Source organism: Scedosporium apiospermum, assembly GCF_000732125.1.
Source record: "Scedosporium apiospermum strain IHEM 14462 chromosome Unknown SEQ_SAPIO_0110, whole genome shotgun sequence".
NCBI lineage: Eukaryota > Fungi > Ascomycota > Sordariomycetes > Microascales > Microascaceae > Scedosporium > Scedosporium apiospermum.
Genome location: NW_015971811.1, coordinates 1,571,594 through 1,584,669, shown reverse-complemented (window position 1 = coordinate 1,584,669; position 13,076 = coordinate 1,571,594). Strand labels below are relative to the sequence as shown.

Genomic DNA, 13,076 nt, shown 5'->3' with positions numbered 1-13,076 from the left:
TGATATCCTGTCTGTTTTCTCGGCAAGGCAAAAGAAATGCTAGGTAGCATGATTTCTTCTGGGGAAAGTTGTTTTCACTATTCGGCTCTTTTCTCTTTTTATCCTCGGGTAGCTCGCAAGCAGTTGATGACATGAGGCTTCAAGTCTCAGCTAATGATGAATGGTTCTATGTTCCTTATCCTGCCTATTTCTATACAAAAGTTGCGTTTTGCAATCGTCCCTCGAGACGAGTTCAACGTAGATGCTAATCTGACACTATCTTACCAACTTTTCCTTCTTTCCTTTTTGCTGTGTCTAATGCGAAACCGTGCAAATGCCAAGTGTCCCCGTCCCTGAAGCTACTGATGATGATGACAAGAAAAGAGAGAGAAACAAAGAGGCAATCCGGGTATCAAAACAACATCACGCAACAGAGCAAACCCCCCGACTCTTCTCAGCCCTATAATCCCATGTTAAGCACCCTCTACTTCCCCTGCAACGGCCTCGCCCACTCCTCTTCCCAATTCCCTAACCTCGGCAGCCAACTCAGGATTCCGCCTACTCATCTCCGACAAGAACTCCCAGGTCCTCGAATCTCTATGCCTCAGCATCTCCAGCGCGACGGCGCGCACGGCGTCGGCATAGAGTACCCATGCGTCCGTTCTCCTGCGCGCGTGGCTGCGATCGGGACGTGAGTTTGGTGACTTGTAGACGGCGTCTATTCGACGGAGGTATGCGAGGGCGCTGTCTAGAGAGGGGCGGGCGAGGTGGAGGGTGAGGTGGGCGAGGTTAGGGGGTGGTAGGGTAAGATTTGGAAATAGTTGTATAGCTTCTGTGCAGATGGATATTGGTGGATCGGGTGATACGAGGAAAGGATGGAAGGTCGTGACGGTTGGTGGATCGGTCGTGAGGGAGGGGAGAGTTTCGTAAAGGGCTTCGGCGGCAGGGAGGTTGTCCGAGAAGCAGAGGGCTTCTACGAGGACGTTGAATGCGGCGATTGGGACTCGGTATGATTCTCCGAGGTTTCGTAAAATATGAGTACATTCGTCGACTTTTTCTGGCGAATGTTTGAGGACGTCGAAGAGGCTCCTTGTCGCATCCCTTCCGGGCCGGACACCAGCGCTGTCCATGACGCAGAGAATTCGCAAAGCCCCCTCCAAATTCTGCACACCCATGTACGCCTCTATTATAGGTTCAAAGTGTTGAAAGGAGAGATTCACCCTGCGGTCGGCGGTTACTCGCAGGGCCTCAAGAGCAAGCTCGGGATCGGCATGCCGTGCGGCGGTGTTCATGATGTTGAGAACCATTCCGTCCGAGGGGACGATTCCGTTCTCTTTCGTGGCGACTTGCCAAAAGTGCTTCGTGCCTCGGTAGTGGTATGCGGTGCTGCAGGCGTCGAGGAGGTAATAAAGTAGATCGAGAGATATCGCCGGTGCGTCTTTCTGCTGGGATCTGTATTCTAACGCCAGCATGGCCTCGTCGAGAAAACCAAGCTTCCCAAAAGCAAAGACAAAGACTTCATAGAGCCAATAGGGTACGGATATACCTTCGGTCACTATATCCTCAAGTTCGTCAAAGGCTATCTCGTACTGGCCGTCCCGAAGTAGACCGAGCACGGTATTGACCCTATGGTCCGGCGTAAACTCAACCCAGTCCTTCCGCATCGCATCGAGGATCGTCGCCCGGAGGAGGTAATCAGGGTGAACAGCAAGGGCCTACAAGCGCGTAGTTAACACATCTGTTCCACTGGCCCCCAGCTAGAACACAGAGAACGGGTTCCAACTCGACACATACTGCAAGCGCCAGGCCATAAAACGCAGGACTAGGCCTAATCCCCAATGCGCGCATCTCCTTGAAAGCCTCGACCAACGTCCCTGCCCTCCCCCGTGTATCCGACTGCCTAGCCGCCAACTCTTCGAAACGAGCGAGAGCGGCCGCCGGGCCTTTATCGTCGAGGAAAGCTTGGAAGGCTTCCCTAGTCCACCCCAGATCTACCTCGCGCGACTTTGCTCCATCCTCGGCAACCTGAGCGTCTTTGTCGACCGTCGTTTCGAGCCTCGGGCGGGGTACAATCCGGGAATTTCCCCAGCGGCAGGGGGTCTGGGCATGGGCGGGCGATCTAGCCGACGGAGGCCCCGCGTAAGTCCAGTTTCGGCGGAGGAGAAGTGAGCTCGTGCCGGGGTTGGTGGTGGTGGCGGTTAACGGGTGGGCGTTGGGGAGGGGGGGAGCTCTGGATCGCCATTGCCTTGTCAGGACTATCCGCGAGCCTCTCATGGCGGATTTTCAGGCCATTGTCGAATTCGAGAGTGGGTGGAAGGTTCACGCGCGAGAGCTTGGAATAATATTCAGGTGAGTCTTGCCGCATCTTGCGTTTTTGGTGAAGGAATTGATTTAAAGGTGCTTAGTCAGCGCCAACGATGACCTCAAGTTTCCTGTTCACAACATCGAAAACATGCCGCCACAGCCCCTCGTCTTGTCCAGTCTCAACTATTTTTAACGACCCCAAAGTCTAACATGGGCGGGGAATATTCAGGTTTCTAAACGTGGCCATGGACCGAATTTACGCCTGGAACAGCCCTTCCCGCCTCATGCACCAAAGCGCCCTTCACCCAGACCTTCTTACAGTTCCTATCATCACCATTAAACAACCACTTCGCAATCTTCTCCTCCCAAGTCTCCCACCCAAAGATGTCCACGTTCCCTTCACCCTGCATGATACCGCCCTCATCAACAGTACCCAGCCCGACCTGGACAGCATCAAACTCCTTGCCGACCTCGAACCCGCCAATCTTATCCGCCATGCCGACAACTTCCGCCCCTCCCCTCGTCGCAAGATAAAGCACCTCCTCGACGGAAAGTTTCACCCTCTCCTTCTCCTCGCACTCACCCAGTCCCATAGCCACGTGCCGACTTACGAGGTGAGCCTGCCGCGCGTTCTCCAGCACCGACGGGCTGTAACCACCAGACATGTCCGTTCCTAAGCCAACATCAATGCCCCTGTCCCAGAGCCATCTCACTCGCGCCGCGCCGCTCGTAATGCACGAGTTACTTGTCGGACAATGCGACACTTTCGCTTGTCTCTCCGAAATAAGACTGGCCTCCTCCTCGGACAGGTGAACCGCGTGCGCCAGGATCGTCTTGTTCGTCAAGAGCCCGTGGGAATCGTAGACGTCCGTGTAGCTCCCGCTCTCGGGAAACATGGTCTTCACCAGCGCAATCTCGGAAACATTCTCCGAAATGTGCGTCTGCACGGGTAGATCCGTCTCCTTCTGGAGATCTCCCAGAAGCCTCATCGTCTCGCTCGTGCAGCTCGGCGCGAACCGCGGCGTGATGACGGGCTTCACGAGAGCGTACGATGGATCGATCTGCTTGACATGCGTGATGCATGCCTTCGTAGCTTCCAGCGCCGCCGAGGGCGATTCGTCGCGGTAGTTCGCCGGACACGTCGACTCCTGGTCCATGCATACTCTTCCTACGAGCGCTCGCTGGCCCAGCTCGAGGCAGAGGTCGGCAAGAACATTAGTAGACCCCACGTGGCGCGTGGCGTAGTAGGATGCCGTCGTGGTGCCGTGGGAGAGTGTTTTGCGGATGACAGCTGTGTAGACCCTCCGGGCGAGCTTCTCGTCGCCGAGCTTGGCTTCGAGAGGGAAGGTGTAGGTGTTTAGCCAGTCTAGTAGCGTAGATTTACCAAAGATACCCACGTTGGGATACTGGGGGGCATGGAGGTGTGTGTCTGTAGTTGTAGCATCTAGTCAGTAAGAGAAGAAAAAGGGCAAAGGAAAGGAAAAAAAGAAAAAAAAAAAAAAAAAAAAAAAAAAAAAAAGGCAAAGAAGGTGAAAATGTCCCCAGGAGAGCAGTATCGGGTCCAATCCCGAATCATCCGCTTCATTAGGCAAGGGATAGTAAAACTTACCAATGAAGCCTGGAAAGAAGAACTCTGTCTCCTTACAGACCCTCACATCCACACTCTCTGCAATCCAACCCAGCCGAGGATACAAGATCCTCTCGGCAGCATCCCGATCGCAGTCCTTCTCGACGGCGACGATAGTGCCCTCTTTATCAACACAGACCGCTGTATCGATAAGATATTCCAGCTGGTCCCGCGTCTTGGAATGGATAAAGGTGCCCAGAAAGAGCTGGTTCTTGGAGACGGTCATCCTTTCCCCTTATTTTTTCTTTTCTTTTCTAAATCCTGTCCTTTTCGAAAACTTAAGAGTATTGAAGAGGGATATAAGTAGAGAATTCAAAGCACCGGTTGAAGAAGGAGATAAGTGAAGTTGAGTCTTGTGGCGAGCTGAGGTTGGGGGTGGCAGGCGTGGGAGGTGGTCTATTAATGCATCAGACAATACTTCGTAGAGTGTGTCGATAAGCACTGATGTGGTCAAGAATCAGTTGTTGATCTCTCCTTGGCCTGCGGCTGCACCTAATCCGTTTTGGTTAGACCCGGAATCGCGGCCAACGCCGAAAATCAGGGCCCGGCGTTTGCCTCTCAGCTCGCAAACTTACCTAGCTTTGGGTTCCTGGATGTCGGTCCCTTCCCATCGGTATCTGCCGCCCGCCCACCAGGACAGTTCCGTCGCGGACTGAAGCTCTGCCTGGAAGATGACCTGCAGCACAACTCCCGCTCGGTCATAAAAGGCTCACCTAGGAAGTTGAAAAGAGAGCCAAGCTTGGCCACGGTAACATGGGCTTGGAATTGGTTAAGTTACGAGGTTGGGATTTAGTTCGTCGACTCAAACTTACGCCTAGTAGTGTCAGGGGCTTTCCTTACTATGTGCACGATGGTGGCCGGTCTGAAACGAGGCACAACCCAGGACAAACATGGAAACACTCAGTCTTCACCAAAGCAGCATCCGATCGCCACTTCATTGCAAGCCCAGAGAAATAATTCAACAATTGATTAAGCGAAGAACAGAGAACGAAATACAGTCATACATCAAACAAGTCTATCAATGCCAGATTAAACCAAGCCCACCCAAGAACCAAGCAAGAGAGAAAGAAAAAAAAAAAAACGAGACAGGAATAAACATGGCATGAAAACACTTGGTCGACCACAAGACAGACGGCTCCCTTTCAACCGCTGCCTGGGCACCAAGAGGAAAATAAAACTGTATATCCGTCTTTTTTTGACTCGAGTCCCCCAGATCCCCTTCCATTTTCGCGCTCCCAAATGCTTTTATCATTAAAAAGGGTGTGTTGAGAGAGGATAACCACACCCTTTAAGCGGCGGCCCCAGCACCGGCCTGCTCAACTTCCACTCCGTTAAGGGCCCGAGTCTCGGAACCACTGTTGGAGTCATCACTGTCCGCGTCATCTTGCGTATACTTGTCCCAGTTGGCCAGCACATGGCCGATGCGAGGAGAGTTGGTCAACTTGTAAACGTCCTCGAAGTATTCCTTGGTCAACTCGAATGGCCTGGCGGTCACGTTGGGGATGTACTTTCCGATAAGCTTGGCCGGGTCGATCGTGGTCTTGTTGATCTTCTTGAGGAGGAAAGACCTGAACGGCTTGACACCAGACCGCAAGAAGGTCGAGTGGAAGGGTACATCAATGCCCCGGAGGGGAATGGTGGCATAGCCTCGCTGGAGTTCGACGGGTTGAGGCTTGCGAAGAGTAGCGTCGGCGCATCCGCGGATAATCTTCCGGAGAGCATCCTTAGCCTCAGGGATATTGCCCTTCATCTCCTCGACATTGATTTGCTGCTGCTTGAGGAAGTTGGTCACGCCAGTAAGAGTGTCGAGGGCGCGAAGATCACCGGCACAGACGTATTGCATGTTGGCAATGTTGTAGTTGACAATCTCAACGAGCCATCCAGTCTCCTCAGCGATGTTGTCGACAACATACTGAAGTGCCTGCTCGTTGAACGTCTTGGAGATACGGCCAGGGTTAACGGCACACATCGAGTAGTTCGAGCGGCCCGCAGCGTCACGCTCGACCGCGACCTGCATTGTCAGACCACGGTAGAACACAACCGACACCAAGCTCTCAATCGGCATAACATCCGCAAGGGCAGTAAGGGCCGAGTATTCACCGAGCGAGTGTCCGGCGAAAGTGCTGTCACGAGGCACCAGACCCTTCGACTTCATGTCCTCGAAGCTGGCCTTCTCCATGAGCGTCAAGGCGGGCTGAGTGAACTGAGTGGCCGAGAGAAGACCGGTGGGCGAGCGGTAGGTGTACGAGGTGGTGGTCTCATCGATCTCCTTGAAGATGCGCTCAGACTTGACGGTGCCGTCGCTGGATACGCTCTCGAAGGTCATAGCCATGTAGTTCTGGCGGATGGCCTTTCCGCGAGGACCACCAAAGTGGATGGTGAGCTCCTTGGGGTTGTTCCTCACGATGTTGGTGATGGAGAAGCCTGAGCATTGAAGTTAGCGATGAGGTCACATACTAGAAGTGGACAAGTAAACATACCGTAGTTGTCGAGAAGGTACCTGTCAGCACGGTCCCAAATGTCCTTGGCGACGGGGCTGCTTGCGTACAAGTCCATACCCATACCCTGCTCCTGAGAGCCCTGGCCAGTGAAGACGTAGGCGGTGACGGGCTGCTCAACCTCGGCCTCACCCAACAAGACCTTCTCCTCAGTATCCTTGTTGCTGGCCTCGACCTTGATGATCTTGCGACCAGCTACCATACCAACGTGCTGAAGCTTGACCTGAATGTCATCGTTGGGAAGGACCATGCCGACCAGCGAGGCGTGGAAGCTCCTGACTCGGCCAATATTGTTATCAGCCGCCCAGGTTTCGACGAGACTACGCACGGCAGCGCTGGAGTACATTCCATGAGTGATGGTTCCAGGGAGATTGGCGTAGTTGGAGAAGACACGAGAAACGTGAATAGGGTTGTAGTCACCCGAGACACGAGCGTAATTCTCGTTCGAGGCGGGAGCGCGAAGCTGGAGAGGAGTCTTGCCACTCAGAGGAATAGGGTTCTCAAAATGAACCGGCTGGTCCAAGGGAACACCGTTGCGGCTGAGATAGTCGATGACGGGGTTGCCATGCGATAGGCCGGCCTCGTAGTCAACACTAGCCACTTGAATGATCTCCTTGGTAGGCAACTCAAGAAGGACAGGGCCTCGAGTCTCGACGCTGCTGTAGACATCCTTGTTCTTGAATCGCACCAAACTCTGCAGACGGAACGTCAGGGTCTGGCCGAGGAGCTCAATGTTCTGGGGCATCTCGTCGGCCATGAACCACTGCTTGGATCGGAGAACGGCGACATCCTTGGTGGTGGCGAGGTGAACCTTGACAGGAGTCTCAAGCTTGCGCTGGAAGGTATTCTCATAATCGGTGTAAGCGCCGCGGTACAAGAATTGCGAGGTCACTTCCATAACGGCCTCGCCATCACGAACAATGGTACCGCAGACCTCAACCATCTTGCCGGACTCTTGGTTGATGACGGCGTTGATTTGGGCAGTGGTAGACACTACGTCGCCCTTTTTAAGAGGCTCCGCACCAGGCTTCATCCTGAACTCGTTGGAGAGGTGGACGAGTTTGATCAGATCACCATCAATCTTGCGCGGGAAGATGGGTTTGGTGATGGCCTTCCATCCGACGACGATGGCAAAGTCCATGGGCGCGTACATGATCTTGCCGGGCCGATCAACGAAAGCCTCGCCCTTGTTGCCAACGGAATAGATGAAGTCGTTGATCGCCTCCCCGGTGATGGTAGCCTGGCCACCGTCAAACTTGGCGGTGACGAGCGCATCAAGATCCAAGGCTTCGTCGCCGAACCATGCCTTCCAGTAGAACTCCTTGATGCGGTCGTTACGGCCCTCCATAACCTCTCGGATGGGGGCATAGCCGGCATCAGGATGATACGTGAACTTCAGAGGCAAAGGAACCGGCTTGCCGAGGGCGGTGGTATCCTTAATCATGTTGACAACAATCTCGTTGGGACCATCAAGTTTGACCTCGATGACATCCACGTAATGGTTGTGCCTCGGCTGCTCCCTGACAATAATGACTGTCTTTTGGGGTTCGTTGGGGTATTGGATCTCGACGAAGAGGCCCTTGGTTGGGGAGAAAATCCTCTTGATGGGGTTGGTCTCGTACTTCTGACCCTGGACAATGACGTCGGAGAGCAGAAGGGCATGGCGCCAGCTGCGCTTGGGACCCGCTAGAAGGGCCAGCCAAGATTCCAACGGGGGCATAGCGGCCGTGGCCGATGAAGACAAGCGGTAAGTGTTCTTGTGCGTGTCATAGGACACCGTGAGGGAGTCCAAGTCAACGGGGATCTCGGCCTCCGTAACCCTACCACCGAAGTACTCTACGGTAGGGATTCGGCTAGCATCACCACCGTAGATGTCGCGCGTGAGACCGGCAATATGACCATTGTGGATGCCGTCAAGGATTTGCTTAATAGGCTCATCCATGACGGTCGAGTACTTGACGGCGACAGGGCCCTGAAGAATACAGGTTCTGCCAACATCCTGGCCCTGCACGGCCTGGACATCTTCGGATTGCCAGAGAGAATCCTTCTTGAAGTAAAACTCGAAGTTGTCGTCAAATACAGGGACGAAAGGTACGGGCTTCTGGATAGGCCGGAGACAGAGAAGAAGGAAGTGCTCGACATCATGGGCGTTGACGATCTGAGTCTCAGCCTCGGGATAAGCGGCCAGAACGCGCTCGACAGTCTCAAACGGCTCCTTCAAGTCTGCCATGTTCTGCAGGACAGACGGATTGCCCGTGGTCTGCGTGAAGCGCTCCTCAACGCGCTGGATCCAGTCGGCCGTGAGGCGGATATAAGTGGGATCGATCCAGCGGGATTCGTGCTTGACGTAGAGGAGCTCAACCATGCGACGGACAATCTCGGCGTAGGTCATCTCATCGACGTCGACCGCCTTTCCAGCCTTGTTGCGACCGAACCAGACCTTTTGGAAATCATCGTTGAGCTTCTGGATGATGTAGTCACGGTTCTTCTTCAGCTCAGCAACGCGCTTCTCCTTGGGAAGGCTGAAAATCTTCTGGTCCATCTCGGCCCAGAAGCGGACACCACGGGTCGCCAACTTGTGAATCGGCTCACCCATCTCAGAGCGCACGGTAAGGACACCTCCGGCCGGACCCTTGTAGGTCTTTTCCCATTCGGAGTCATCAACACCAGGAGCGGCAATGATGGCCTTCTTAGCATCAGGGCTTGTGTGTGCTTCCTTAGCGACCATCATGCGACTGCCAAACATGCAGCCATCGAAAGGCATGGGCGGATAGCCGAATTTCTTCGACCACTCGCCAGTGATGTAGGGGTAGGTGTCCTCAGCACCACCGAAACCAGAGCCGGCAATGAGAATGATGTTTTCAGCTCGGCGAATACGGGGATACATCTGAAGCATGGGCTGATGGAAATCCTCGAAAGAGTGATGACCACCACCACGGCCGCCAGTCCATTGCAGCATAACAGGGAAGGTAGGGTTGGCATTAGCAATGTTTACCACGGCCTGGATAGCATCGACGGAACCGGGCTTGAATGAGATGTGCTTGAGGCCAAGAGTCTGGATGTACTCGTTGGCAACTTCGATGGAAGGCACACCAGCTCCAATAGCCAGGCCCTGGATGGGTACACCTTCAGCTCGAAGACGACCAATCATAGGAATCTGCCAGGCCATCGCCATGGGGTTGACGTAGATGAGGTTAACGCCAATGCCACGGCCAGGAGGAATGGCTCCTTCGATCTTTCGGATGGCAGTGGTCATCATGCGAGGATCGAAGTAGCCACCACCAGCAAGCTCAATATGGTAGCCAGCGTTCATGGTAGCGGCGACGAAGTCCCACGGGACAGTCGCTGGGGTCATACCAGCCACCATCACAGGGGGGAGGCCAAGCAGTCGGCTCATCCTGGTGTCAACGTATGTGCGGCCACTCGCAGTCTTGACAAGCTTGGGACCGAACTCCTTGACCCAGTCAATAGCATACTTGACAGCATTCTCCTCGTCACGGTCGAACAGTTCCGACTTGTATCCGACCTCGGGGACAGTGCCCTGGACAGCTCCAGCGAGGATGACACGAACGCCGGTTCCGTCCTTGTTGCGACTCGTGAGGATACCAATGCCAGAGATGCCACCAGGTCCGAAGTCCAAAACGTGGGTAGCCTCGGGGAACGCTGTCGCCTTCTCCCAATGCACGGGATCCCGTGTGATAAGGCGAATCAAGGCGGGTACAATGTTGCCCTTGACGCCATCACGCACGTCCTTGCCAGTATGGGTATCGTACAGTGCGATATCAAGGGACGACGAGTCAATATCCACATCGCGCAAGTCGTTGTCGATCAGATCCGTGGCCGCCGCAAGGTACTTGCTGTGGAAAGGAGCGGTGATTGGCAAGAAACGGTTGGAGAACCGGACCTTGCGCTCAGTGTATGGAATCCTGTTCTGGTCGAGGCCAGTAGGCGCCTTGACTTTCCGTAGGCGCGAGTTGAGACCGTAGAGGGACATGGGAGGGCCCGTCACGACCATGTTTCGGGGACTGTTGATTAGAGAGATAGCGATGTGGCGATCGGCGGGGAGATAGTGGTTGGTCGCATCGACGTGCTTCTGGACTTCAGCTTGGGAGAGGTCTCGGATGCTAAGCATAGGAGACGGCGTACCCTCACCATTGTCGATAGAGTCTTGAAGCATGGACGGGGTAATAGAGGTTCTGGGGAAGGTCTGCTGGCTTCGTGCGCCAATCCAGAAGAGGATCGTCAGAGCCTTGGTGACAACTTCACGCCACGAATCCCAAGAGCTCGCAGCAGCGGTAGCCGCAGCAACAACGACACCCTGAGAGTGGCCAGTGGTGCCCTGGATCCTGTCACGCAACACACCAGGATGTACGCCGAGGACCTTGCAGGTCACTTCATAGTGGGCAAGTTGGAGCAGACCAATGAGCGGGAAGCTCACAGGCGCGGAGATGAGGTAGTCGACATCGGGTGTGGCATCAGGATTATGTAGCCAGGCCACAATATCGAGGCCCTTGGGGTAGAGCTTCTCAGCCTCGGGGTGCTTCGAAAGCGATTGAAGAAGCTCCGCCGACGCCGTGATCAGCTCGCCAACAAAGGTGGAGTACACCTTGTGAATTTCCCTCAGCTCCTCAAAGTACTCCTCAATGTTGCCCTGGCCACCGAAAATGGTATAAATCTGCGCCGAATTATCGTCGGCAGCCCTGAAAAGGGCGGACTGGTGGGGCTTCACGGGTCGGTTTGCGGCCGAGCGACCGGCGTAGTAGCAGCGGATGACTTCTAGCTTCTTGGAGTCGATGCCGGGAAGCGTAGAAGCGAGGGGGTGGACTTCATTCCCCTGGAGGAAGGCGCGCTCAAATTCGTTTAGCACAAGCTTGAGGACCTCCTCATAGGACCCCTGGGCGTCATCTTCTCCGGTCTCAATCTCGTTCGCGATGAATCCCATATACCTCGCTAGGAGTTCCGGCACGGATGATGGTTCGTCATCCTGTGCTAGCTCGTCTGTGGGTGCGGGGAGTGTGGCGGTAAACCTCTCCTTCAACTGAGAGGCGTGGAAATGGAGGCCAGTGGGGACGAGAAAGGAGGTCTCGAGCTTGCCGTGAGCGATGGTGAGGGGGCGGAGAGATGAGCTCGATCGCGGCGTAGATACGCCCGTCTGAGGGCCTGCTCCAGCGCCGTACATGTTGTATGATCAAGGTATGGGGTATCTAGAGTTCTGAGCTCGGGTGCGTGGTGGTCAGCTTGTTTCCTCTCTGTAAAGACTCGACGCTGCGGTACTTGTTCTTACATTGACGACAGTTGATGATCCTCAACACCAACCAGGCGAAAGAAAATTTATGGCAAGAGATCCGTGATCTCAAAAATTAAAAAGGCTAGGTCGCTACAGAAGCGAAAGTGGCGTTCGCTTGGTCTAGAGGCGAGGGGAAGGGCAGATGCTTCGCAGAACTGCTTTGGAAGGGGCAAAGCAGTCTATCGAAGGGGGTATGAATGTGGAGGGAGAGAATGAGGTTTGGAGGAATGAAGAGATAGGATGAAGACAAGACCAGGAGCGAATTGGTAAGTCTGGGTTATTAAAGAGGCAATGTAGACTAAACCTAGGCTTTCCCAAGCTTGAAGAGTCCGTAGGGAAGAAGAGAGAAAGCAGATCTCGACGCTGTGGTGGGGAGATGAGATGTACACTGGGGCCCAGGCACCTCAGATTTCAGAGGATAGACCGGACTAGCTGGCGGTACTTTTTTTTTTCTTCTTCTTCTTCTTCTCTCTTGCTTGCGGGCTCCCCAGGAAACCAGTGTTATTGACGCCGTTGCAAGAGCTAGAGGTACTTGGTCGAAGCTAGGTACCTGAATTTTCTTTTGAATATTTTTCTTCTTTCTTTTGTTGTCGCATTGCCGTTGCAACAGCTAGCTTTGGCGGGCCAAAGTTGGTGAAAGCACTACCATTGGCCATTGGCAGGTGTCTCTCCAAGTTGGGTCGCCTTCCTCGCCAAATTTTTTTTTCGTTGGGAAGTCCCACACCCTCACCACACGCCCCTTCCACCCGCTCCGACCGCGACAATATGTCATAAACTCAATGCTACATAGTGTACGAAGTACAAGTAAATAACAGCACAACAAGCCGAGTCCAAGGCGATCTGTCAGGGGTCCTCGGTACCTGGGTACCAATGCAGTCTCTGGATGCAGCCGAAGCCGTCGTACATAATTACCGAGTGACTTGATCAATCCATCCTCGACAATTGGAGTGTCCTGCCTTCTTTCAGGCTGTGCTTGCGGACGAAGTAAATAGACCAAGGTCTCGCCCAGCCTGTACCTGTGTTACCCGTGGCACTATGGACCAAGTACTCCATCCGTCTCCATTTTCTTGCGGGAACACCTGGCGTTAATGTTGTTCAATCGTTGAATTCCATGTTTCCCAATTGAACGTTGAAATGGTTTCTCAGAGACAAAAATGGATAGAATCCCTTCATCCGGTAGTTTCGTTGCCTGCCGGCACTTTGTAACTTGGGTCGGTCTCGAGCTTCACTGTTGGCCCAGAGTCAACAAACACCCAGACAAGAGAGCAAGAGCACGAGTTGCTCCAAGCTTCGGTTCTCTGAGGGCGCCTGCTGGTATTAGCAGGTCGTCATCTCACATGCCGTATTGTCCCGTGCCCATGATCCGCGAGAGACGGTCTAT

The 13,076-nt window shown here is 54.1% G+C and overlaps 2 protein-coding genes across 2 annotated transcripts; both read right to left on the bottom strand.

Annotated features, from left to right (window-relative positions):
- Nucleotides 1-452: 452 nt before the first annotated feature.
- Nucleotides 453-4,136, bottom strand: SAPIO_CDS7372 (uncharacterized protein; the record flags this gene model as incomplete). Its single annotated transcript, XM_016789251.1, has 4 exons — nt 453-1,694; nt 1,774-2,207; nt 2,603-3,712; nt 3,893-4,136. 4 exons carry the CDS (start codon nt 4,134-4,136, stop codon nt 453-455), a joined length of 3,030 nt encoding a protein of 1,009 aa, XP_016641078.1.
- A 1,062-nt stretch (nt 4,137-5,198) lies between these two features.
- SAPIO_CDS7371 (Fatty acid synthase subunit beta) lies at nt 5,199-11,587 on the bottom strand (the record flags this gene model as incomplete). Its single annotated transcript, XM_016789250.1, has 2 exons — nt 5,199-6,334; nt 6,391-11,587. 2 exons carry the CDS (start codon nt 11,585-11,587, stop codon nt 5,199-5,201), a joined length of 6,333 nt encoding a protein of 2,110 aa, XP_016641077.1.
- Nucleotides 11,588-13,076: the final 1,489 nt, after the last annotated feature.